Raw genomic sequence first — 27,680 nt, forward strand, 5'->3', positions numbered from 1 at the left:
AGCTCTTGGGACCTTGCTGGGGCAAGTAAAGAGACATTGGTGCTTTTACAAAAATGCATGACTGGCTTTTTTTTTTCCTCCCTGATTATTCACTGTGCTTTAAACTGAAAGAAGGATCTCCTGTTTGTAATATCCTTCAGATATTTGTAGTAAGGATCTGAAAATGTAGCTTGAGAAATGCTGATAATGCTGATTAGTCCAGTTTATTGTACAAGAATATTTGTGCCTTACAAGTGCTGACCACCCTTCTCTGCAGTAGTTCAGCTTGCTTTTGATTATATTTTTCCAGCCACGTTGAATTTTTCCCTGTAGCAGGTGCAGGTAAGTATGAGAACTGAAACAGAAAGCAGCAGTGTGCTTCTTGTGCAAAAGGTAAATGACTATATAATTTACTCAGTAGTGTATTTCTGCTTAGAATTATTGCTAATTCAGAGAAATTCAGTGCAAATTGCATGACAGCACCATGTAAGATGAGTGTAGAGATAAAACATGAGTACAACCCTTGTAGGCTGACAAATGGAGTGTAAAATGCTATTGTTTGTTTACTGACTGCCTAAGCATGTGATGAACCATTATCTCTGCTCAGAGAGGTAGCCCAAGATTTTCAGTGGTACCAACCTTCCTGTTTGTGATTCATTTGTGCAAACAGTGGAAAGCTGAGCATGTAACCATGAAGGCAATTAGACGATTACTTCTCTGTCCCTTAAAAATTGTGTTGCTTCTCCGTTTCTTTTCAAAACTCAGAGCTCCACTGGAGTGAGCTGGGGAGGGTGAGCCTCCCTCCAGCCTGGACACGACGGGGCAGGTCCAGAGTCGCAGCTGTGCCTGTAAACCTCTCTGCTGGGAACGCTGCTTCCTGGCAGCAATATTTTTCTAATGAGCTCACAGGGAGTGGGAGGAGAACACGGATTCACTGTGGTCCATCCAGGGCTGCTGAGGGGTGGGAGCAACCTGTTGTCCTTCCCGGTAGAGGCTGCATTTGTCTCCATGTCAGGAGACTGTTGGCCAGGGTTGGGTTAGGGTGTGACATCCTTTTTCTGCTTCCTGCGCGGAGGTGTGAGGAAGCCGCAGGGGGGAGGCTTCGCCCCAGCTCACACCGCAGCTGCAACGGCAGGCTGTGCCTCCGAAAACAGGGACGTCCTGGGCCTGCTCTAGGTTCTCCATACTGGCCCAGCTAATGGCAGACCCAATGGGGAAGCTGGTCTGGGCAGCAAAATGTAAATAAATAAGAAGGTCAGGTGTGAGTGAGTCCTCTTCCAGCTCCGGTGTAAGGTGTGAGCAGAGCAGCAGTGTGCCGGAGCTCCTGCCACCTTAACCCAGCTGCAAAACCGCTGCACAGCGCTCATCCCCAGGGCTTCAGCTCCAAGCACGTTGCCCAGGCATTTTGGGAACAGCCTCTCTCTCTCCCTATACCACACAGCACCCTGCAGAGTATTTCACCTCTGAAGTGCTGTGGCATGAGGTCTCTGCAAACTCCCCTTGGCAGCACGTACCACATGGCAGCTGGGTCTCAGTGGCATGAAATCCCTGGTTTTGCTGGGACGTGCCAGGTAGCATTACCATTTTCCCCCACCAAGCAATTATGCTCAAATGCTGGCTTGCCTTCGCAGGTGCTTCTTTCTTTCTGATTTTGATCTGTAATATTTTATTTATTCTGCTTCTGGCCATCTGCAAAGCACTGCCTGGAGCAGTAAACTAAGCTCTGGAAAATAAACAAAGCTCCCAGTGAAAATAGTGGATTAACATTTAGAATTATTTAATCCATTTAGTGGATTAACACGAAGGTGAAGTGGTGACTAGACAGTACTTTGTAGATATTTACATAAATAAGGCATCTGATAGTATTGGACTTTCTAGACTTGAAAGTACAAGGGAGTCCTAAATTCAGTGGACACCTTAAATCAGATTCAGGGTAAAGTCTTGCCTCCATTTTTAACAAAGAGGTGACTGGACACTGCAACAGCTTTGTAAGGGAGGGCTGGCCTCCTCCTCATTTGAAGTCATTAAGTATTTGGTTCTGGTTTTCTATTAAGGACTACAATTTCCTAGTTTCACCAAAAAGTAGCTTCTGCATATCGGACATACCAAATGAAACTGCCTGGCCTGTGGGAGGAGAAAGTTTAGACTAAAAGGTATGACTGGCCTGTGAACCTACACTATCATTAACTACTAAAATAAATGCTTTGAAATTAAAAATTAGCCATTCCCCAGCAGTTCTTGAAGACAGCCTTAAAGAGTGAACTGTGGGAATGTAATGAAAATAACGCTATGAGAAAACACAAAGCCCTACTCCACCGGCTGTTAAGGACCCCAAGCCGAAGGCTGGAACAGATAATTTTCCAACAATCTGCAAAATGATCAGTTACTTCTTGTTGTGTGAGAAGTACCCCAGAAGAGCACCTCCTCTGTGTGGCAGATCTGCTCGCTGGGACATATGAAACACCAGTGATTTAAGAATTTATTCTGTATGGTTTATGTCAAGTGGTAGCTTTTGTCAGAACCAGTTAAATTTCACCTGCTATTTGAACAAAATGGAAAGCCATAAGCAAACAGGTGACAATAAAATAATAAAGGATTTTGAAGTCAGGCTGTGCCATTTATAGGAGCATCGTGCCTGTCCTTTAATAGCAGCGTGGGAACGATGGGGACTAGCTGTCCCTCAGGAAACACCCTGTTGGTGCTGCCAGCTCACAACCCCATGGGCTGAATATGAACAAAAAATGCAAACAAATACTAATAACTATTTGACCATACAAGCTTTTCTGCAACTCGGTTTGGGTGCTAAAATAACGTGTACCCCATTAACTTCAGTCCTGAATGCTCTTGATTCTCCCAGTCCTTACCTGTGTCTGCAGGAGTATCACTGGAGCCTCTGGATGATGGCAAGAGGCTCACTTCCATGGACCTGTTAGAACTGATCTCCCAGGAGATGGACTCTCCCTATCCACACATCATTTCTTTCCTTTTCTCTCTCCGATTCAAACACTGTTGCTCAGCCTTTATTAAAACTGAAAAAAAAAAATAATTGTGAACTATTCTCCAGGAAATAGGGATCTCTTGTGGAACTTTTTTTTTATATATACATTACTTTCAACCTAGAAGCATCATTACATTGCTAACAGAGTGGAAATGTATACAGTGCAGGCAGCTATCTGATCTTATATAGCACAGTCTATCCGTGTACTAATTTGTAACATGTCCAAAGGCTTGTGAAAGCATCCCCACGTGTAGAATTACATTTGTGTCGTAATTATTTAATGATAGATTTGCTAATACAGCACCTGCTAAACAGAATTGCAAACTACGTTGAAATCAATCACTGTATGCAAACTTCTAGCAAATGGGATAGTATATCTGCCCAGCTTATTTCTAGTCTGACAGTTGAGTATAATTTTAAGTATGCATATCTCTGTGTGTTTAGTAATCTCTTTTAACATCTCTAATGATCTTGACTGTAAGACTTTTTGGACACATATTAGATGTTTTTCTGTTTAACTACGTGAAAATTGATGCCCTCTTTAGACTTGGAACCAAACTGCTGGGAAGTCGGTGGGTGTTAGGAGTCAGGGCCTCGATGTAATATGGAGAAAATTCAGTTTCCAGCTAGAGGTCTAGCTAAAGCTCGAGTTTCTTCTAAGCCTTTGTGTGCAGTCCTTGGAGATGGATTTAAAAAGGCTTGAGTTTGAAAAGGCCATGTTGGAGCTGCCACTTTCTGGCAATGCGTTTCTGGGATGCTTGTGCCTGCAATGAAGTATAGTGGGCTCTGACCTGCTATCAGACTGAGGTGCATTCTGCTCACCCTCCACATCAGATATGCCTTTGGGCACATGCCTAAGAGAAGGAAAATCCTCTTTCTCAGTGGTATGTTGACGTAAAAGAGCCCCTGGGGAGGAAAGCACTTTTGGGAACCCAAGGGCCTCTTTCTCTTCTCATTTACATCCCTATTGTAACTCTGCTGGCTTACCTAGACTTCTTCCTGGATGACTAGCACTCCTAATTACATAAACAAACATTTATATCTATAAACTTCAATACAGTTTTCTTGCTTTGGAAACCTGTTTTATTTAAATTTTATTTTTAATACTCGCTTGGAAGCTGGAAGTACTTGAGCTGTAAAAGGAGCTTTGTGCGCTTGGTGCAGCTGACTTTATTTCCATCATGAAAAAGATAATGTCAGTTGCAGAAGTATGTCTTGTATGTTTCTGATTGAGGTGTCCCCTAGAAAGATGTTCTAAAAGTTGAGGTAACCAAAAGAAATCTGGGGGTTTTTAGGCACCGGTATGAATTATAACACAATGTTATAGTAAATAAATATAATATTAATGATAATTCATTAATGATTAATTATTGATTCAGTAAGTAAAATTAATGATTCTGTATACTTTCAAAGACTGACATTTGGTTAATTCTGGCCATCATCGAAGGGAGACCCAGAGTCCTTCCATGATTAATATTAATGTCTTCACAGTTCTGGATGAAAAATACAGTGGGTATAAAAACTGGAAGTGTTTCTTTAGCTTCAGAGGTAACTTCCTTGTTGGTGTTACAGCCTTTCACTGTCATAAATCAAACAAGATGGTATATCACTTCCTTTCTGTACACACTCCTTGCTTTTTGGTTAAAAGACTATTTTTTCAGACCTGCCAAGACAGCAAGCCTTCCTTACTCAAATATCAGAGAGCTCTTCTGTAACAGGAGATAGCAACAGAAAAACTGTTGCTCAGCTGTATGCCGTCATTGTCACTGTAAAGGGCACTGGCAACTGAAGAATATCTGACAAATTGACAACTTGACAGGGACACGAGATGGTGAATTAATTTACCTTGGCACAATGCTGTTGGCGAATATTTAAATAGGTTAATAGTCAACATTCGAACCTTGAAACCAAATACAGGCTGGCAGCAGAAGAGAACAGGTTGTTATCTAAAGTATAATGTTAATAGTGTGCTTCAGTCTCAGAATGAAAATCAGATTCTCAAATCTGAAATAAAAGATTTAATCTTTCCTTAAGGATTCTTTCTTGATCAACAGCATTTTCTGTCAAAAGAAGGTTTTTTTCCTTTAATTTATGTGTGCTTTACACAGGCAAATCCCCAGTTACTTATTCAGCTCAATGACACATGCATCCCAATAGGAAGACATGTAAGTTCAAGAAAGAAAAATCTATTACGAATAAATAAACCCTGTCTGGATTGGTTTTGACAAATGTTGAACATGCCCATGAGTCCCTCGTTTTCTCTGGTCTTTCTCCCCAAACATCATAAGAAATGCCTGCTGGTTTGACCATGTATGTCAGACAGACAAGAACACATCTCTACGGGATGGCTTTCATGGTGGTGTTACAGCCAAGATTTGTGTTCCTGTTGGTAGCGTTCATCCAACACCAGAGCTGGAAATGGAATAAAATGAGAAGTGAAAAAGGAACATAAGGAAGCTTAGCAATAGTGTAGATGATCTAATCTCAGCTGCTAACGGCTGTACTTTCTGGGTCACCTGCAGTACCTTTTTGGCAATATGCAGCAGGGCTAACTCAGCTGGCACCGCGTACATTTACCTTGCAGAATATCATTAAAAATGTACAAGTTAGACAATGCACTTTGTCCATATCACTTTCAGGCACTTTCAGGTGGCATTTATCCAAAGGGCTAACACAGTTTAATAACAATTGGTTTCACCATCTGTGTGCTCTGTAATGAATTCTTTGACTAACCCAGAATCCAAGAAAGGCTCCAGGGTAGCCATGCAAGTTGGGTGCACTGGAAACTCTGTTTTCTAAGGATAAATCAAATCCAGGTTAATAATAAGAACTAGTGCTGGTCAAATCCATTTTCATTGTGAAAATGGAAGGATAGTTCTTGTGGGAATCTGTTCTGGGTCTAATTCTAATCAGGATTTTAATTAAGCATTCAGATGAGGGAATACTGTGCTATTATATTTGCAGACAATACCAAGCTGGGAGGCACTTTGAAGGAGATAAGCCAAATTCAAAATAATCCTTGTAAACTAGCTAAATAATCTGTGTGGTGCTAAAAAATGATTTAAAAAAAAATAGGAACCACTTAAGAATAATAAATTACATGACTGTTAGATATAAAGTGACTGATTTGACTTGCAGGAAAAAAAAGCTTAAAATGTCATAGCAGAGCATTCACTGGCCAGTAGTCAACAGTGCAATAGCTGTGGGGGAAAAACCCACCATATCTCACTGTGGGTTAGACAAATATATGCAAGATAAGTGAAATTGTTTTTCCACTCTGTGCAGCACCGACAGGGCCTCCGTTACAGTACCAGCCCCACTTGGTACTTGGCAGTTTGGAAGGAGGTGGCCGACTGGTAAAAGTCCAGATGAGAGCAACAAAAATAACTACAGTTTTTATGCGTAAAACTTGAGTAAACTGGGTGTTCTTCAGGTTCAGGAAGAAGGACAACTTTCAGAGAGTACAAAGCTTGTTCTGTATTGTTCCTCATACTTGGGCCAGGATAAGAAGCAAAAAATTTACCTTCTGATGAAGAAGATCTAGATTAGAGGTTCAGATAAAATTAATGCTCTGGGAGATGTTGAGCTTTTGTAATTGATTTTTAAGAGCAGCTGGATGGGCTGGTGCAGCAGGTTCCGCCTTGGGCAGGAGTGTGGGGCTCGAACACTGCTGCCCATTTTATTTTCTAGAAAGCAGCTGCTTAACTCACAACTGATGTCAGTGATATTAAAGTATCTGAATATATTTTTGTGGAATGAGCAAAACTGGAGATGTGCAAATCAAAAGGAAATACAGTTATGTAAAAATCATGAAATGCTACTGTTTTGCTTGGCATTGCTTGTCATCTAATAACATATGCTTGAGTACTATGTGCTGAGCTGTTGCCTTACATTTTAGCGCAGGATTCTAGTACCTGCCATGAAATCTGTAAATTATCAAGTGGCTGGTGGATTCATCATTCAAGGAGCTTTACTGTTAACTATAATCTTGTATTAGATTTGAAGTCTTCATATAATTAATACAATCAGTCATGTCACAATCTTTATCATTAAGATGCTATAGTCCTAGTTGCAAAAAAAGCCTGATTTCTGTGGAAATGCAAGAGCAGTAATTAAACCAATTGATATAACTGGAAAAGAAGGCAGACATCTGAGCTTTTATTTCCATTGACAGCCAGTAAGTTTTTGACTGCATGTGTTCTTTTAGCCTCTGACCGGCTAATATTATACGTCACCAAAGGTTAGTTATGCAAGGCAAAACTTAGTTGATCTGTGTGGATTCCACAGAAAGAATTGCTATAAATATAAGTTTCAATTTGTGAATACCTTTACAGGGATTGTGTTGGGTTTCTTCCACATATGTTTTAGCAAACAGATTCAGGGGCAGGCATGATATTAAAAAATAAATTTAAAAATTGGACAATATTTGCAGTACTCACCAATTTATAAATGTGAATATCCTCTGCTTAAGAATTATTTCTGGTTTAGCAAGCAAGAAATAGAAGGAATAATATATCAAATGTGAAACCGCTCATTCTTTCAGTACTTCCAGTAACATTTACAGAGTAGGGATAACCCTCCAGTGGCCTAGCACTGTTCCCACCCCAGTCAATGAAAAGCCTGCTATTTATTTCAGCTTGGAGGATCTCACAGCTATTTCAGCAATTAGGTTCATGTAATTAATTAATTACATAAAATTATAAGCATTTTGTAGACAAATACAAAGAAATTAAGTGGATAAATTATATGCTGTGAACCACTCAGCTGTAATACTTATCTTTTGCTATTGTGCACCATAAAAGATACAATTCAATAAAAGGGACTTTTCCATAAAAATTAGAAATAATAATACCCATAAAATTATTAAATTGATGTATTCATAATTTTATAAAGTTTTTGGTGAATTTTATGAAGCTGATAAATTCCAATACATCTCCTGGAAATATATTACAAAACACAATCATTAGCACTCTCTTGTTTTCCTGAGTCCAGCATGTAAATCTGTACAGGTCCCTGTCCCTCCCAGCCCTTTTTCATTGAGCCAGTGAAATAATTTCTTACTATACCAGTGGCACAAATCCTAGGGTAAAATCAGAAACAGGGTCAGGTTGCCCACAGAGAATTTAGTGCTCCAAAGCTAGAACTGATTTATTAGCAACTAGTTTGTTTATAGCTATCTTTGATATCTTCTGGCTACTTAGAATTATGCATTGTTGACATACCCTCAGCCAATCTCTACTGATATTAATCAAATATTGAAAACAATAGATATTCAAGATATTCAGCTAAGGGCAGTGTAAAACCTGTTTAAAGGCCTTTAGATCTGTTCCAGGAGATGCTTCAACAGTGTGAGGCTTAATATTTTATAGGATCAGGCACCAGTATAGCAATAGCATCAGTAAAGTACCTTTGCTGTGATCAAACACACAGTACAATAAGAAAGCTGGCAGAAGGCTAAAACCCAGACCCTCATTCCATTAGAGCCATTATCAACTGAAAACGTATGCTTTTGGAAAAAGACAGGAGATTGGGAAACAAAAATAAAAATATGTGGGGAAATCATGAAATATGGGAGATTTATAGTTTTACAGCTGCAGCAGGCCTAGATGGAGAAAGTGAGACAGCAGAAAAGGGATTAGGATTAGGATTGCTTATGCACTTATATAACGTTTGTTCTAAATTTGATTACAGTACTCAGTAAAATGAGAACTCAGTATTCATCACGCACAGCAAAAAACTTCACATGTCAGCATCATCATTTACATTTGCAAAAATAATTAGGAATCATTTGTAAAATGCTTTAATTATGTTAAGCAGCCAATGTTTTGCTACACTTTGTAGACATAAAGCATTGTAGGAACTTCAGAGAGAGCAGCCATATGTTTCTTCGTCTCATATGGCTGCAGGAACATCATCTGTCATGTTCACAGCTATTTTTTTTTGGTCTGCAGAGACCACATACATCCCTGCATGGTAGATTATTGCATTCTACTTCTAGAATACTAGGCTACAAATGGATTTTTAAGATAAATTAAATAAATACACATATATATATACACACAATGAAATTTTGAGTATCCGGTTTCAGATTTATAAAGCTTGAGTTTAAGAAGTGCTGAACTCTTCCTGTGATTTTAGTTCTGAAGTTTGACTCTGAAATTATAGACAGGTTTTAGAAAGTCTGAGCCTACATGACTTTTCTGTAAGGTTAGCCAGAAGTGAAATGCAGAGGTGTTGTGGCATCAGTAGTACCATGATCTGTCGTTAAGGCTACACATAAATTCTTCCTATATGGTATACAGCTTCTGCTAAAAATCATCTTTTAGTTATGGTACTTCATCCTAAAGGTCAGTAAAGTCTCATTCTCCAAGAGTAGTATATATAAACCTACTTTACTGTGTTTACCCCAAAATAAAGAGGGTACAAAATTCCCAGCCAAAACCCTTTTTGTGTTTGCCATTTCAAACCATCAGCATACATCAGTGCTTAACCTAAAGTAAACTACAACGTTGTGTGTCTGGGCGTGAGGAAAGCCTGACCGATGCGCACAGATCAGCACGGGACAGGGGCTCCTGGGGGGGCAGGGAGCAGTGGGGGATCCCCAGGCTGACAGGCCAGGATCTGTGCCACCACCCTCGCGAGGGAGCAGGGCCAGACTGGAAATGGTGGTCACACTCAATCAAGAGACCAGTTTATGGTGATGGAGCTGAAATGAGGTCAGGGTCCCTATCCACAGGTCTGCAGCTGAGCAGGGCTGGGAACTGGCATCCCATGGTGTCCTTTGGGCAGGATGGGCAGCCCCAGGCTGCTGAAATGGAGCTTCCAGGCCCATGGGCAGGATGGGGGGAGGTCTAGACAAGGCTGCTGAGGTCCTCAAAGGTCCATTAGCACCCTCAGTGCCGAGATGGGGTGAGGGAGGTGAGCTGCTGTTTGGAGACAGCATGACATTGCTGGTGGACTCACCTACACTTCTCGGGATGTCTGCCTGGAGATATGTTATTACTACATGTTAGCACTTGGTTTAGGTAGTGGTGGTGCATAAGAGACTGAAGATACTCGTTCTGAGATGCAGGTAGGTCACATAGCAAATGTCAGCTGGAGATGTGATTTTACAATTCCTGAAGTGCCAAAAACACTACTGTAAACACAGTATTGGAAGGAAGATGTGTTTTTGCCAGCATATTCTGTTTGGCAAATGCTTTTGCTAAACCCTTTTGCTGTATAAAATGCATCTCTGTTAGAAAAAAAATTGCTTTTATAGCTGTACTAATGAACAGCTTCAACAGTGTTGAGTAGGTGCAAGGTAGTGATCTTGTCTGGATCTGTGAGACCTTCTCATACCCGCTGATGTATCTGAAACCTGTGTTCATGGCCAGCATTGGCAAAGCTCTTTCTGTTCTGTCCTTTACAGCGCAAGGTGGCTGTATCGGTTTTAGATGAGGCACCGAATTTTTCTTTAACTCTCCAAGGTGTCTCCACCTTGTTTGCTGAGGCATTTATGTAACCCAGACACGATGGAGCCCTGTGCTTTGTCATGAACATGCCTTCTCGAGGGAGTAACCATTACCCTTTAAGACACCTGTACAAAGCACCTACAGAGTTAGAGTCGCCGTCTACCAGTTTAATCTCTCACACTCTTGAGAAAGGGATGGACTCACGGATACCGGGTAATATCCTGTCACCATTGATGCACATGCTTAAATGGTGGGTAGTTGATGGAGAGCACTGAATTAAGGCTCTCCTAAGCTGTTGTGCCTTTATCCTTGGATGAGTTGAGAGAAGGTAAGAGACTTGAAAAGGAGCCTGTGTAATCACAGCTCGTTGCTGCTGGAAGCAGTAAGATACATAGGCACCCAAGTCAGGTTTTCAGCATTCAAGCTGGCTACAACCCAGCCAAACAGCACAGCAAGGAACGCCTTGAGGAATACCTGCTTCATAATTGCAGTGCAGTATAGGGACATCTAAACTAGATTTAAGTAACTAGCTCAAATACTAGAAAAGTTGAGCCCTGGGAACATAAAAAATAAGACATACCCTTAGTTATGACAAGCTTACTTCATTATCTAAATCCCACTGAGATTTAGTAACAAAGCTTTTTCCCGCTTACTTGACTTGTAAAGCCTGAACCAGAAGGTGCTCTCAGAAAACCTCTATCAAATTCAGTAGTCTGTCCTCCAAGACATGGTTCTGTGTGAGGCTGTTTGAAATCCTACCTCCCACTACCTGGAGAATATCCCATGTAGTAATGTTACACTTTTTTGAAATAAGCTGTTAAGCCAAGAGAGAGTGTGTACAGCCATGAACAGAATTCTTATGTTCCTTTCCCACAAAGATCTCAAACTTCTTTCGAAAGTAACACATCTAGGTGTGCAAGTGTTTGTATCACAGTTGTCATGGTAGTGTCCAAGGAGACCAGCGTTAAGAGACCTAGGTACTGGTCCCTGTGTTTATTCTCCAGAATTCAACCTTTCATCATCCGCTCATTGGTCCTAACTGAGATGCTTCAAAGCAGAAAAAAGTTTCCCTGTAGAATATATTATGAGATGAGTGTTTATTAAGAAATCCCAACATTGAGATGCATCCTTTTCTGCCTGGCAATTTCTTACAAGGGCTAACCATGAGGTGATGTATGAATGTGTCAAATAATCACTTGAGTATTTAGATTAGAAAAGTAAATTGTTATAACAGGATGAGTATAAGAACAAAATAGTTGGAAAAGTGTATATTCATAAATCATTAAATGAAGAGTCTGGAGAGAAACTCAAATTTTATAAGGATATCCATGTTTATAGTACAGATAGCAAAATCATGCCACTGTCCAGGACATAATAGCAATTAACCGACTAATCGTAACACAATTCCTCACAAACCCCTATTTTGCAAGACTATGAGTCCTCCAGTTTCCATCAAGACAGGGCATCAAGACAAGAGTTGTTCCAAACCTTTTAAGTTGTAGGCTCAAAATTAGCTCTTCCTTTAAAAAAAAAAAAAAAAGAAAGGAGAAAAAGGGCATGAACAACAGAGTTTTATTCTTCATCCTGGTCATACTCGGCTTCATGAAGATATAGGATGACTTTTAAACATTTCCTATTTCCTCTAATTTTGGACTGCTTCCCTACGGGGAGAAAGAAAAGCAGTTCTAGAGACAGCAACAAGCCAAACATTATAGCTTACAGGCAACACATAATTAAAAAGTTAACAGTGAGGCTGAAAAGCAGGATGAATTATAAAGTTTTCCACAGCTTGCTGTTGTCCTGGGGCCTTTTAAGCTGGGTAGCACTGCCCCTAAACTCTCCTTGCATTTAGCAGGCCAGGCTATTCTGTAAAGCCAGGAGATCCTGTAAGTGCAGAACATCTTTTTGTATAGTGTGGTGCAGTGCAAAGTCCTCTTGTGTGCGTGCAGGGACCTGACAGGTTTGACCTTCTGCATGCTGCATGGAGCCTCTAACCTGGTGCTCTGGGATCTGGCTCTGTTGAGCTTAATGTGTTTGGCAGAAGTTGAAGCTCTACACCGTAAACAAAGCTTTCAAGTGAAAAGAAAAAAACAATAATAGAAAGGTGAGATTTTGTGTCAGAATGCAGGTTTTAGCAGTTGAAAGAATGTGTAAGAGAAAGAAGTAACAAAATAATGCACAACTCTGTAGATCCAGTAAGTATCTTGGGAATGTCACCTTGTGCATTCTGTAATTTAACCTGATCTTCTTTCGTGCAGGGCACAAAAAAGGAATAACAAACTACTGCATAGAAGGTTTTCCTTTAAAAAGCTCAGTTCATTTTCTAACTCTTTTACTTTTTCCCTGAAGACTGGTTGCTCTGGGCAAGAATCCACATGTATGCTTAGATGAAGGGCCTTGTGACTGGAAATCAGCCACTGATTATCTATATATAATTGGTGCTTCAGCCAGTAATTGAATGCCTGTGGAATAAAGATACCTTGAAGAAACCCTGTGTCTCTCAGACAGCTCTTTCTCTTGATGGATTAGAAACAAAACCGGGCATTTTTATACTTAGTGTACATTTTTAATTAACACTGTTGTAAACTAAGTAAATAATGCATAGATTAAAATACTCATTTCAAGAAATGAGAAAATATTTAATTAAAAACAAAATAATGAGTGACAGAAATTCTCCATCAGGAAAATGGTCTACGGTAAGGAGCTATTACTAGTATTTTGCTACGCAAACCTCCATCCCTGCTCCACTTCTCTTAGGCTTTGCTGGTTTTTTGTTTGGCCCCAAAGGACAGAGGTGTTTACCAGCTGCAATGGAAGACCTGGGCTGCCTCACTGCCAGCACACCAGAGTGCACTGGCCCCTTAGCTATCACGTGCCTCATTTGCACTACAGCAGCAAGCTGGGATGTGGCAGTTGCATCCAGGGACTTGGCAGGTGAAAAGGTTCGGCTACCAAATGTCTCAAAGCTTTCAAAGGCAGCAATGCTGGAGGCAGCTCGCCCTCTGGCATCAGGGCTGCACTTCCATCTCCTCTTACCGCATACCAGATGTGGCCACACAGCCACAGAGCACTCCAGCACTTCACTAGCTCCCGCTGAAAAATGGCCTCAAAACACCACGCAGGAACAATGGAAATGCATTAATGTCTCACACAAGAACAAGCTCAGGGAGAAACGTCAGCAGCCCCAGTGTCAATTTGATGGTTGCATGTTCAGGAATGAATCTGTGGTTAACGATGTTTAATTTTATAAACCTAAAAGTAGTACCATTGATTACATAAGAATTACTCATGCACATATAATTAAAAGCTTACTGGACCTAACATTTAAGTGTGTGCTTTTATGTTTTTGTACACATTTTTATGTCAGACAATATTTGTGTCCTTATATTGCTAAACAAACATCTGAAATCATTGCTCTCATAGATACTGAACTGGAAAACTTGGAGTCTCATCAAGAAAGCCTAGGCAGCCTAATCTTCATATCAGAAGGTGACCTTTTTCTTCAGCAGTTGCTTTTTCATCTTTGTAAGCCAGCTGTGCAAATTCAGGTGAGGCTTCAGGGCAATATTTTAAAGTGGGATCTCTGATATGGGGTCTTAATACAGTTGACGTTTGATTTCAGAAGCGCTGGAGTGGTATTGGCTAATCAATACCTGGCTTGGCTGCTCTGCTTCAGCTTTGCTCTGCTGAAAAATATTTACCTCTCAAGGGTGAGATGAAGCTTCATAATTGTCTAGAGTGGGCTTTTGAACAATTTAAAAGGTGCAAAATTTTACTAGCCAGGATGCTAGGCAAGGATGTTAATTCTGGTGGAATTGTGCTGTATGTTGGAAAAGGAATGCAGTCAGAGCCTTCTGCTGCACACAGCAAAATAATTTCATCCTATCAATATACTTTCATCCACTAAAATATATACTTTTAAAAGTTAAAAATATAAACTGCAGAGTTCAAATCACTTGTAAATTGCTTCCAACTTTTGTCTGGTAAAACAGTATCATTACAGCAATGTGAAACAGAAAGCGCAATGTAACACAACTGCAAGCCACGGAAATAGAGGCTTGCAGAAAATGCAACTCACTTGAATTTGGCAGGGATACAGCAACAAATATATTTGCACTTCAGAGAAATGGCATATGATTTTTAGCATGTAGTGGTCAGGACCCTGTTCTACATCTGATGATAAAGGAAGAGCACAAGAATATTGAGTGTATCAGTTAAGCTTCTGGCTTAAGGCCACTCTCCAGGCAACGTGCCATAGCTATGAAATCACTCTGTTATTTTAGACTTCACATTAGATGAATAGGGTAGTGCAAGCTGTTTGAAACTCAGCTTTGATGTATTTAAATGTTTTGAAATAATGCCTAGCATTTAATACAGAGTTTTGCTAACATTAGCGTTCCTAAGTGCCTGATAAAAATAGTCTTATTCCCCACTGTTTTAAAGTTATTTTTCTAATTAAATGCAGATGCTTAAACCATCAGCATTCACCACAAGATTCAATACTTCAGACATTATATCATCCATCTTAAATTCTGAATTATGTTCTGAATTTCTAACTGAACACTAAAAGCTACATTAGCTCTGTGGCAGATACAATTACGTTCCATTGCTATATATCATAATAACCTGGGAACAAATGGGAATGGCAGGAACGGTACAACTCTGCTCTTCACCCACAGAAAGAATTCTCTTTAGTGACACAGCTGACGTTGACTATACTGACAAGAGTATCTGGTCACAAATGACCAGGTCTTTACTGCTTAAAATAATCTTCTTTAGTTCTTAGCCACACAGACCTACAAGCTGCGGACTCATATCTGTGTGCGTCAGTGTTTGAAGCTGAACACTGTTTTGTTTTCATGAAGTAGTACCTCTTTTCAGAGTACTGAATGGAAGGCTTCGAAGAGTCTTTTTTCAAAGACATCACTGCTGGACACCAACAATTTCAACACCCAGCTTTAACCAAACTGTGGTTTAGCGCAATACTGCCAGTAGCAGGAAAAGAGAAAGGTACCGGCTCCTCCCAGCCTTGCTTTGGGATACCTACACGCTGTGCACTTGCTTTCTGAGTTTAAATCAGTGGTTATCAGGCTTTCAAAGTCTTTATTCCAACATGTGCATGTTCTGCATTTTTTTACAAGAAAACAAAGATATCAAGTTGTGAAGTAGCTTCACTAGAAAAGGGAGGTCTCGGAGAGCTGAGGCCCTGGCTGACAGGCCCACAGACCTGACAGGGCTGCCGGAGCTCCTGTACAAGGAGGGTTTGGGGTTTTTTCTCCCCAGGCCACTCCCGCCCAAGTCCTTGCAGGAGGCTGCTTGGGCTCGGCTCACTCGGCCCCACGTACAGCCCCTGCGAACCCCAATCGGCACCCCAGGGCACCGAAGACAGACATGGGGCCCCAGCCCGCACCTGCCTCCGCCATCCCCTCGCCCGCTCCCCCACCGCCTCACGCCCAGCCTCTCTTCCCGCCTGCTCCCGCCCTCGACGTCACTTCCTGGGGCCGGGCCGCAGCGCCGCGAGCCGCGGGGTGTCAGCGGCGGCCCTGTGATGGCGGCGGCGGGGCGCTGGCAGCCGCGGCGGCTGGGGGCGCCGGGGGGGCTGTGCCGCTCCTAACTCGGCGTCGGGCCCCTGCGCCATGGGGAGGAGCCGCGGCGGGCGGCTGGCCTGAGGCGGCGGCGACAGCGGAGGGCGCGGCACTGCTGAGGGGGCCCCGCCGCGGGGGCCGCGACCCGCGCCGCCGGGGATGTTGCGGTGGGTCCGGCAGCAGCTGGTAGGTGCCTCCCGCCGCCGCGGAGCGGGGAGGGCTCGGGGCCGGGCCGCGGCCGGGGGCTGCCCCTGCACCGCACGCACCCGCGGGCCGGGCGGCCCCTCGCCTCGGTCCGGCCTTCCAGGGCGGCCCCGTCCCGGCGCCTCTGCCCGGGCCGCGGCCGCCGCGGGGTCCCGGCGGGATCGGGGTGCGGGCGGGCCGGGGGGCGCAGGGCCGGAGCGTGTGAGGGGGGGCCCCTCCCCCCGCCTGAGCGGGGAGGCGCAGGGGCCGGGGAGACCTGCAGGGTCCGTTCGCATCGCTACTGTCATTTTTTTAAATTTTATTTTTAACATGTATCGGAGGGGTTGGGGTGTTTCGGCGTCGTTTTTTCTGTTGTGTTGCTTTCCGGTTTTTTTGGTTTTGTCCCTTTCTCCCTTGAAATCACGCTGACACCGAGGGGAGCGCGGCGGCTTACCTGTGCCCCCGCTGGGGAGGGCTCCCCGAACTCCTCCCGGAGCAATGACGGTGCCTTTTCTGGGGACCGGCACCTCCGCGATCCGCCGGCCTGTGCCTCCGGCACGTTGCGAAATCTTCCAGGGCTTCTCCACCCGGTGTGCGCCTGTCGCTCGTCCCCTGCACCTGAGGGCTCGGCGGCACCGGCGGCTGCCTGTGTCTTAAGGCTTTGAAAGTGGTGAGAAATGGAAGAAAAACATCCGTGGAAGGCTTTTCGCTTGAAGAAGGCTGCGGTTAGCGGGTGTCTGCCTTCCTCTAAGTAGGCACGACTTGCTGTGCTGGCGTTACAGCTGGGACACGGCGGTGACAGGAAGGTCTGTGGTGCTGTAGCAGGGACGGACACTGAGTTTGACTGTTTTGATTTGAAGTGTTGGCCGGCCTCCTCCCCCTCCAGCATTATTTCTCTTGCATTTACTCAAAGGGAGAAATTTCTTCTAAACGATGTACTTATAAACTTACTTTTTTGCATTCATTGGATTTACTTTCCATCACAGGTGTTACCCAGGTTAGTATGAGAACTTAGATTAGTTAGGCTTTTATATTTTAATGGTTAGAGCTTCTGTCTCACTAATGATTTAATTTGTTACATCACTTTTTTTTTTAAAAAAAAAAACAAACCTGATAATTTCTGTTTGTTTTTTTCTTTTTCTTCCCCTGCCCCCTTTGCCATGGCCCATCGATTTTCCCAGGTCTGTGTCTAAAGTGCAGAGCTTGTGGTGATGGTCTCGATGCCAGCTTGACAGTGCTCACTGGTTTGGTCTGACACCAAGAGTTACTGACCTGGAAATTAATTGCTCTGTCTGAGCTTTGACTGCACCCTTCTGTTCTGTTATAGTCATACACATGTTTTTTAGAATAAAGCCTGGTTGGTGTAACATGGCTATCATTTTTTTTCCCTTTGAAGGTGGCTTGAGGTTTGCGTGTGTAGTTTTTAAAGCAGCATTATGTTGTCCTCTGGTAGTTTAGATTAGGACTGTATCCATGCTGGGAATTCATGGATCACACATGGTTTGCTTTTCTCCCTGCGAGTACACTGACCAGCTTTCCAGAAATACGTTTGTCCTTAATAGAAAGTAAAAGCAGTGTAACAAGAGGAGCAGTAAACTAGCACTAAGAGGTTTTTGTTCTTCCAAAGGAAACTGTTCGATGGGAAAATAACTACTTAAAACTTGGACTAGTTTTGACAGGGAAGGATGAGTGTAGTAGAACCACATAATAAAAATTCGGGATGCTTGAACAAACATTTACATATGGTACTAAGGAAAAAAAAATACTGTGACAATACATGTTTTGTGTTTCCTTTTCTATAAACCTCACTGTTTGACGATAAGGGCTTGGTTTTCACAGCTCATAAAGGTGAAAAATAGCCTAGGATAGGTATCACACTGTTTCTTCTGAGGGATGCTCAGATAACTCATGTCTGTGTGTAATTGTTGGTTTAACATAGATCCCACCATACGTTTGTTTCTTCATATGTCCATGATGTTTAGGTTCTGAAGGAAGTCAGAGGGCTGAGAACCTGGGGAAAGATGCTGAGAAAATAATCGGAGCGAGTGGGAAGAGCAGGGCGGCAGAAATATTTGAATCAAATGGTGGCAAAATCTGTATCTTGTTTCTGATACGAAAAGGGAAGAATGTGTGGGTTTGGACTGCCTTTGAAGTGTGTATTTGTACCTCTGCTTGATGTGGCAATAGGCTTTGAAAAAAGCATTCTCATCCATACAGGGCGGGTTGGAACCAGGCAAGTACGTGGGAGTGATTTAAGTGGGATGTTGTAGTAGTACAAAAGAAAAAATGTTGGTGTGCAGAAATGTTAGACAGTGGTAAGGGATTGGGGAAAGGGGGAGGGAGGGACTGGTACTTTGCTGAAGGTGCTTTTAGGTAGTTATTAAGTATTCTTTGCAAAACCAACAAATGTTTTGCAACCTCTTGTTTAAGAGGACAGTATTTCATATACTAATTAATGAGATTGTCCTGAGTGTGTATGGTCTTGAGAACTTGAGTTCTCAAGAGTTGTAAAAGGGACAGGGAAAATGACGCAGGTGGTCTTAGAAGTTAAGTGATGTGAGGACCTGGTATGGGATTCAGATTATTTCAGCACAGTTGTTCAAGTGGTAACTTTGCTGTGCTTTAGTCTGTGAAGATCTGTGCATGCCTGTATGGCTACATAAAGGGATGACTAGTCCTCTGAGAACAGGAGGCATGCTGAGAATGTAACTTTCTTCAGCTTTATTACGCTCTTACAAATCCCAAACCATTTTCTGAGGTGTTGTCTTTTCAGTGTATAACAGAAATCGGTGACAGTTGTACTGTTGCTCAGTCTCCAGTGCCTGTGTGGTACTCTTACAAATTGTCAGCTTGTTTTGGTATCTTGGCCTTCAGTCTGCTTTGCTGAGAAACAATGAACAGTACTCTTCACGGACAGTTTTATCAGTTTTTCTTTGTTTAATGCTGTCCCATACTAAATAAACCGCATAGTAAGTCATTGCCAGTGTGCAGCTTTCTAGTTATTATTATAATATCATCTAGTTAATCGTTGGAAGTACTTAAGTTTTAGTAATAAAGAAATGTAGAGGTAAATGCAGTTACAATTCATTGCTTTGAATGAAGTGCCCTGATGTATTTCAAAGACAAGCTTTGAGCAGGAAAGATGCCTGAGTTCCAGCTCCGTTACCTTGAGATATTAGAAAGACAGTAGGCATGTGGATTTGCTGAGGGTTGCATAACAGCACAGGCACAGCCAGTTCTGCTTGAAAAAAGCAACTGGATAAACAACAGTCGATAGGAAGCATCGTTAATATTCAGGAATAGTACAGTACATTTAATTTGCATTTCCATATGTGATGGGTTAGGCTATATAGCTAATCTGTGTACAGTGGAGTGCTATTGTGGCTCTCCTGGTCAAGTTTGTGCCAACACAAAATGAGTAGAAGTGGCATTTGTAATACTCAGTGGCTTTCTGTAACACTTACAGTTTGATAGATTTGTGATAGTGTTTGGACTGTGCTAATATCCTGATGGGTTACATGGAGCGTAGGAGCTGTTGCAGTGGTATTAACAGAAAGCAATGACAACTTCAGTTGACTGGCAAGGTCTCCAAAAGCTGTGATAGAATACCCGTGTATGTATGATCTTAGCTGCGTAATTATAACTATCATTCCTGTCAAGTGAAGAGGGATCTCTGGATTTCCCTTCTAGTTGCAGTTATGTGGAGTTTGAGCCTTTTGATCTCTTATCTAATAGCTCAATTATGTACAAAAGATACTGCATGGAGAAAACCTAAGAGCTACCTGCGTAGTCCCTCTTCTAAATGTCAGTTCAAGGGAAGCAGGATTATGTTGTGTTTGGCAGACCGTCTTCCTATAGTTCAAGAACCTGAGTGCTGTTGTGCACTGGTAACAAGTTTTACACTATGCAGAGCAAGATATTCAGGCAAATGCAGCTTTGCTCTGTAACTGGAAGTCAAAAGACAAATCGGTGTCTTTTGCCTGGAAAATCTAAGTTACCAGACTCTCCTCTTCCATGGTTGCAGGAAGGTTCATATTGGGAGGGACATCAGGAGTTCATCTTGTCCAAAAGTTCTACATAGCCTGCATTGAGAGGTGATTGCAGGGAATGGTTTTGACTGTTTTGTTTTGGTTGTCCCTGTCACATCCCAGGCCCCCACACCCCCGCCGACAATATCTGTAGGAGTGTCCTTGTTCATCTTTTGGATGTGTTCTAATGAAAAGTTTCTTCTGCTAACAAGGGAAGTGTCCTCAAATAGATTAGCACTAGAGGACTGTATGTTTGGGATATTCTTCCCTTCCCTTCCAGGTGTGGTATCTGTTAAGGTGTTCTGAGAGAACAGATGATATTCTGTGATAACTTGCAGTTATTGGCATTCCGAACAAAGTGGACAGCATTTGATCTCATTGTTTGCCCTGACATGTGCCTATTATTTTCACTTAATCATTCTATATAATTGAACCAATGCAGTTACTTCTTTTTCTTCCCCAACAAATTCCCTGTATTTTTTTAATGCTGAAAGTACTTTGAACTGATCCAGTGACTGGGAATCCTAGCTTCTGAAATCACGGTGCTTTTCTGGAGTACAGTTTCCCATTTTTTTCTTACTTGTCATTAAAGCCTGTTCCTCTTTTTGGCTAAAATCAAGTCTGTGTTTGTTATTGTCTACTAGAAAAGTAAATGCTTATTTGCTCAGAAGAGTTCCTCTGGCTCAGACTGCCCAGCTAATACCTTCTGTACTGTTACTGAAGGATCAGTGAGATCCATGTTGGAACAGCCCAAAGGTTGCACTGCCTTCCTTAGAGCAGTTTGAGAACTGGGGGTTAATGACTCCCCTCATGTAACTTCACACAGGAGAAAATGTGGCCCTGTTTTTTTGCTAGAGATAGTCTGTGATCTGCTGGATTAGTTCTCCCATTGTGTTTGGGTCTTTTAACCTTATTTTCTTTTTATATTCTGTGACTGCTGAAGGGTAATACATTTGCAGCACAGTGTGTTCCAAAGTGTGCAGAACCTGGCCCCGTCTTCAGCCAGCTGTCTGTTCCAAATGGAGACATCCATTTTGTCCTGTGTGTAATTTTTAAATCTTACCTCATAAAAATTAAACTCTAAATTTAAAAATTGCCTACTAAAACCTAATCAAACCAGTCTTGATACTGTTCTTTCAAAGACCGTTTTCAAAATGGGAACATCAGGGTTTTCTGATGTGCTGCCTTGCTGTGAGACTTGGGATGATGACTGACTTGTATCTTGTCCAATCCCCGCCCCCCCCCCCCCCCCTTTTTTTCCCTAACCATGAGCCTTTTAGGCAGCAATTTTTTATTGTGCCAGATTTCCACTTGTCACACAATAATATGACCATTTAATTGACTGTATGATATTCATGCATTAACAGGGTCCTGCTCTCTTAATAGCTGCTGTCTATTTATGTTTTATGTGACTGAGGGAGAAAAGTATTATTTTGTTGGCAAAGAACAAAAGCTTTTTCTGTTTTGGTTTGTAGGTGGTATCTGATGGGATGGGGGATGGTTAGGTTGGATGCCTGTTTATTGCCAAGAGTTTGCCTCTGAACTCGGAAGGTAAAACTCGTAATCTAAGGCAAGTAAATATGTGCTGAGTTTAATGACATTCAATTGGTATTCGTTTTTCTACTTTTGGATAGGTTGGCTGAATTCATTAAAACTTTTGTTTGCTTTCTTCTGGGGTGGAGAGATAGGAGTTACAAGAGAAAAATATAATCAGGTGTTTAAAGTTCATTAAAATTATAAATTATATAATTTATAAATATAAAAATTATAAAAATGTAAATAGAAATACAAACATTTTAAAAAAAGTTAAATTAAATTCCATTAAAAGCATGATGACTTGTGCCTTTCACTAGATTCACTAGTGATCTGCCATCTGTTTTTCTTTATTGTGGTGTCCTCGGTAGTTATGACTATTTTTAAAACTATTTCACTGGGAAAAAGGTATCTACAGTATGCCTCTAAAAAACCTTTAATTTCTAGCACAAAATCTGTTTGTAAACCAGAAGATATGAACTGCAGCAAAATAGATCTGACAGAGTACCTCTGTAAACACAAGGTCATATATCTTCCAGCAAAACACAGGTGACATATTTGCAGCTAGACTTTTTTTTTTTTTTTTTAACATATAAACCTCTCTTCGAAAAAACCCACTGAGGAGTAGTACAGACCATGGTAGAAAGGATAGAAAGCAGGACCAACAGCTACACAGTGATTTAGAAAGCAAAACCCTGCAATTCCTTGGCTTCCCACATGCTGTGATTTAAGAGATTATTTTTTTTTGTTGTTTGTTTGCTTAGAGTAAAAATAAGCATTGGGAAGGAGAACTTTCCTTTAAATGGGAAGGAGAGATAATGATGTAGACAAAAGGCAAGCTGTTTGGTTTTGTCCTGAAATATTTTACCAGGGAAATAAGTTTTAAATGGTTTATACTAAAAAGTATAGGTTGTTACATTTTGTTACTTCTTTACTATCCCCTTTGCAAATTTTTGTACTAGTTTTATTGGTGGCTGGGCTAATTTTTGTAGATATTTTGCAGATAAACACATCTGTTTGGAAAAAGAATTGCAACAAAATAGAAAGGAAATTTGAGATTTAGCAAGCTTTAAGGATCTGGTTTGTAGACATGTTTGAAAGCAGGATGTTAAACTGATACTTAGGTTGTAAATCATGTTTGAACTGGCATTAAAATTTAAAAGTGATATTTGATCAATGGAGTAGACTCAGTGTTAATTTTTACAGAGCAGGCTTTATCAAAGCATGTTAAAAGGAAAACCTAGACAGTTCTAGCTATGAACTAAATTTTCTTCCTGTGAAATTTGTTGAGCAACAACTGTCAGAGCAATTGTCAGTATAATTTTGGCACACATTTTGAAAAGTCTATCTAGGAGTGGTTTTGGGGAAAGAATTTTTTGAGAAGTTCTTTTTTTTCATACTGAAGGAAAATGTGAATTAGACTTACAGCACAGGAGCTGATTGGAGTAAGTAGCTATTGCCTACTAGAACCAATCTAAATATTGAAAATTATGGCTTTCAATATTCATGTGGGATAATGGTCATGAGTAGCCCGGAACAGGAGCCCTTCATGTTTGTGTAAAATAATTTTATAAATGTCTCTTCAAAGCAGTGGGTAAACAGCATTTCATTTTAAGGTAGTAGCATACATTGTATGCAAGCATGTGGAGGAATGTATGATTCTTCTGTATTTGTCCTGCCGTGGACTTGACAAATGCAATTTTTGTATATGGTAAAATTGTTAGCTACAAAATTGGAATTGCTTTCTAATTTTAAGTGAAAGTTCTTAATCTGTCATAGATTTGAGCGCCCTATTTGATATTGAATATCAAAGAAGAATATTTTTGCTACAAAATGAACTAATCTAGGGAGTGTGCAGAAAGGGTACAATTTGGGGTTTTTTTTGAGATACTGTGGTTATTTAAGGTATATGAAGAATTTTTGTGTTGAATATTTCATTTACTGTACTACTGTATTTTTAGTGTGATTTTGTTTAGTAATTGCTATTTCTGTGACTAATTATTGGAGAATTGTAGCACTTTCCATGTTCGAAGTACTTTATTTTGAGCAGTGTTCTTAAAAGTGGCTGTTGATTTTTTATAACGTAAGACTTGAGATCTCAAATACGATGCCTTGTAGTTGCTTCTTGATAGGTGTCTAAAGTCACCCTTCAGCTTTGAAAATCTTGCCCTAGGGGCCATTTGTAGTGTCTGAGAGGGAGATGATACTGCAGATAAGAATAACTAATTGCTGGAGCCCACAGAGGAAAACTGTTAATTCTGAAATTAGAACTCTGTAGTCAGAACTGCAAAGGCATCTTAGTTCCTGCTTCTTTAGAGCAGTGGGGTGCTTTGCGAGTCACGGCAAAATACCAAACATCTAGGACCACAGATTACTGTCAAGGCTCAGCTTCTCTTAGACCTTTTGGACTTTACCATAATGCCTTGGGGGTTTTTTGGGGGTTTTTTTGGGGTGTTTTTTTTTTTTTTAGAAACTTTCAGAGAGTGTTGAATGGGCTTGCGAAGTTATTTGGGAGACACTAGGCATTTCTTTGAGATTGAGGCTTGCTTCTTAGAATCTGAATGTTAACTAAATTGCTTTCTTTATTAGAGTTGAAGAAACATTTATTGTAAAGGCTGTTTTCTGTCAAAAACATCTAAACAAAAGTATGACTGGATCTGTTCATTATTGCTAATTTTCGTAATCTGTGTGTCTGAGAATGAAGGGGGAGCATCCTAACATAAAGCAACAAATGAGGAAGGAGTGTGTTATAAGGTGTCTGGTTTAATTAAGTACATTGAATGCAAGAGAGTAAGAATTCTGATAATCCTGTACAAAAAAATGTGAAGGTTGGAATTCTGTTGAAGACAGTCACGAAAGAGTAGCTGTTGTAAAGCACTAGGTTTATCATATGAAGTCCAAAATGGAAATGGTTTATAAATACTGTTGAGTGTTACTGTATGGGAGGATAACAAAGCTGTTTCCTTAATTGATGCAAAGTTGGGCTGTTTTAAAATTAAGCAGTGTACCTAAATCTCTGTTAAAATTCTTCACTACTAACGGAGACCAGACATGTCTTAAGTCTTTGAGAGTGGTATGTTAGAAAGCCTAACTTGCCTGCTCAGGTTGCTGTTCCTTTCTGATTTTATTGATGTTACAAGACCAGTAAGTTTGGCATCAGTCACTGAGTAGAGAAACTGGCACAGGGAAGTATGTTAGCAGTGAATGAGGCTAGTTTAGCTTGCTTGTTTTTGCAGATAAATAAACAGAAAATAGATACTATTTTTTTTTAATTTAAACTAGGGACTTTTCCAAGTTATTTTTGTGGGCATTTTGACAAAAGGTAAAATAAGAACAACTTGAGCTGTATGTAACCAGGACTTCATTCTGAGCACCAGTAAAACCATTCTAAATGCAGTACTTCACATTTTTTTCAACATTATTAAAGGAAGAATTATTGCTTTATGATTTCTCAGGCCTTGTTTCCTAGTGTTTGTTTTCACACAGTAATGTAGACTGGTTGTAGGTCTTTTAGGAGGTTACAGCATAGCTTACTATCAGATACTTTAAACAACTGTAGATACAGCAAGCAGGAAAAGGAAGTTGCATGAGTAGTGCATGGCTTTTAGTACTGTTTTACTTCTTTACTGCAGTGATACTTAAAAGAGGAGGGACAAATTGCATGACACTGTGTAAACCTCAGGGTGCTTCAGCTGATTCACAGCTTTAGTTGTTAGAGCAGTGTTCAAAATTGCTGTGAGAGGCTGTTTCTTCCTTCAAGCTAACCTTTGATACAACAAATTCAGTTTGACTCCTGCCCGGTTATATGACTGAAAGAATTATTGGCTGACTGTTTTGAGTACAAATTCACACAGACTTCTGAAAATGTGCATGGAGTGTGAATAGATCATCTTATCTGACAAAAGGAAAACTATTCCATGTACACTGAGGAAAAAAAATGAAAGCAAGAAAATCCATTTCCTCAAAACACCTTTCATCAAAATATAGCTTGGCAGCAGTGTAATAGCAGACTTTTGGGCTATCTGCCAGGAAATGTGGCGTTCTGTTTCTGTGGCCATGGTTGGTCAGTCAGCCAGTCACCTCCCAAGGAAAAATGCTTCTGAGACTTGAAGTTTTTTCTGTTTGAGTTTTATTAACTAGTACGTGATGTCCAAAGGGCTTTTGGGGGAACTACTACTTTCCCTAGCAGTGTTCAGTGTGGTTTTTGGAAGGAGGAAGAGATGCTAATTGAGACTTCCTTCTTTCAAGCTCCTTTCACTGAAAACTGGTCACGTAACAGAAGTTCTTTTAGCAAATACAATTTTGCGCTTTTTTCTTGTAAAAGCTGTGAATGATGAATAAGAAACTCTGGGAGATTATGTTAAAGTGTACTGGCTTTGTGTAAATCGTAAGCAAAAATTACTTGTGCGATGATTTGTAATTATTGATGCATGTATTGCAAAGCTTGAAACAGCAATTGATTTGTGATGTGCTGGTCACATGTCACTAATCCCAGCTGAAAGGTCTGCGGATTTCTGCTGTCTTGCTTAACAGTGCTGTATGGTGTGTGGGGAGGGCGTATGTGCATGCTGCCGTAAGTTAATAGTGGTATTGAAGAAATAAGAGTCTGCGGTGGATGGGGTATATTATATCAACAAGTTGACTGAGAGAGCATTTTTTTTTACTTTGTTTATGCTCGAAAGTGTTGGGAGGGAAGTCTCATTCTTTGCACAGTTCTTTTTCATAGTAGTGCTTCTCATTTGATTACTCCGTTTCTCCAGTTGGCTAATTCATTGTCCATGCTAATAATGCTTTCCCAGCAGCAATATAAAACTCTTCTGCAGTGAACCCTTTTGTTACATCACCGGGCTTTTGGCATGACCATGCAGTTATTCTAGGGATCTGATACATTTTAAAACCCCCAAAACAACTGGGAAAGCGGTGGGGGTTCAGTTGAATCAGTTTTCTAGTCCACTTCGCCGTATGGCTGCATGGGCAGTTCTAGCACAGTGGTGGAGATGGAGACAAAATGTAGGAAGGAGTTATTTGGAAGAGCAGTGGCTGTTGATGACTGTTTCTTTCATGAAAGAAATAGCATAAAATTGCAGAAATTTCTCCTCAGTTCCCCAGGATATGTTTTCTATGCTGTTTTAAAGGAGCCTAATTATTACACAGAGGATGTCTTTGTCTAACTTTTAGAACACTAACAAAATCAGTGCTGAAGAGGTTTAGTAAAAATTACTCGGGCTTTAGTTAGAGTCGTTACAAACTTATAAAAAAGCGGAATCACTGCTTGCTTTCTTTCTTCCCTGCACACCTCCCCCCCTCAAAAAAAAAGTTATTCAGGTTTGCGCTTTATAAATCAGTCTCACTCAAACATCTGTGTGTTCTTTGTGAATGGCGTTCATTTAAACTATTTTCAAAACCAAACGTGTCAAGTTTATTTGGGTGCAAAATTTCAGTTGGGGAGGATTAAATATGAGAGCTGTATTCCAGGGGTAGATAATGCCTGGTCTATGTTGATAAATCAGCTGAATGGCTCAACTTTAGCCAATAAATCTAGATTTAATTTGCAGCATGAAGGGGGAGGGGGGAAATCAGATCAGTTCACTTTATCTTATGGTCAAATTTTATTTCATTTACAGTTTGTTCATGTAATACACCTGATGAAGAAGTCTTAACTATCAGGGTTTGTTATAAAATCATCTTTCTTTGTTACAAAGTCAATGCGCTATGCACTTAAGTAGAAATCACTTCACTAGGTAACTGCAGAAAACCTAACTTATTGAAAGGCATTTGTGAGAACTGAATCTTTTTTGCAAGGCTCCAAACTGAATTTAGGGATTCTCTGCTCATGCTGTTCAGCTGCAGAAATCCTTTGACAAGGGCATGTTACCCTAGTTTCGCAACTGAGTTTGATAATGGCATTAGAAAGAGAAAG

At 40.9% G+C, this 27,680-nt stretch overlaps 1 protein-coding gene and 1 long non-coding RNA gene across 7 annotated transcripts in view; one reads left to right on the forward strand and one right to left on the reverse strand.

The window, feature by feature from the left end:
• Positions 1–582: 582 nt before the first annotated feature.
• Positions 583–18,244, reverse strand: LOC130158043 (uncharacterized). Its single transcript, XR_008825138.1, has 3 exons — positions 16,654–18,244; positions 2,844–3,008; positions 583–1,702 (listed from the first exon to the last, which is right to left on the reverse strand). It is a non-coding gene; the product is annotated as an uncharacterized LOC130158043 (long non-coding RNA).
• Positions 15,931–27,680, forward strand: part of ATP11B (ATPase phospholipid transporting 11B (putative)) — a 72,903-nt gene continuing 61,153 nt past the window's right edge. For 3 of the 6 annotated variants that reach the window (XM_056358316.1, XM_056358321.1, XM_056358322.1), the window contains exon 1: positions 15,931–16,202. In XM_056358316.1, the coding sequence (XP_056214291.1) occupies positions 16,176–16,202 (27 nt within the window). In that variant the 5' untranslated portion in view covers positions 15,931–16,175. The remainder of the gene's footprint in view (positions 16,203–27,680) is intronic. The other 3 variants (XM_056358320.1, XM_056358319.1, XM_056358318.1) reach the window with 1 other exon arrangement.

The sequence above is a fragment of the Falco biarmicus genome, chromosome 13 (assembly GCF_023638135.1).
Source record: "Falco biarmicus isolate bFalBia1 chromosome 13, bFalBia1.pri, whole genome shotgun sequence".
NCBI classification, from domain to species: domain Eukaryota; kingdom Metazoa; phylum Chordata; class Aves; order Falconiformes; family Falconidae; genus Falco; species Falco biarmicus.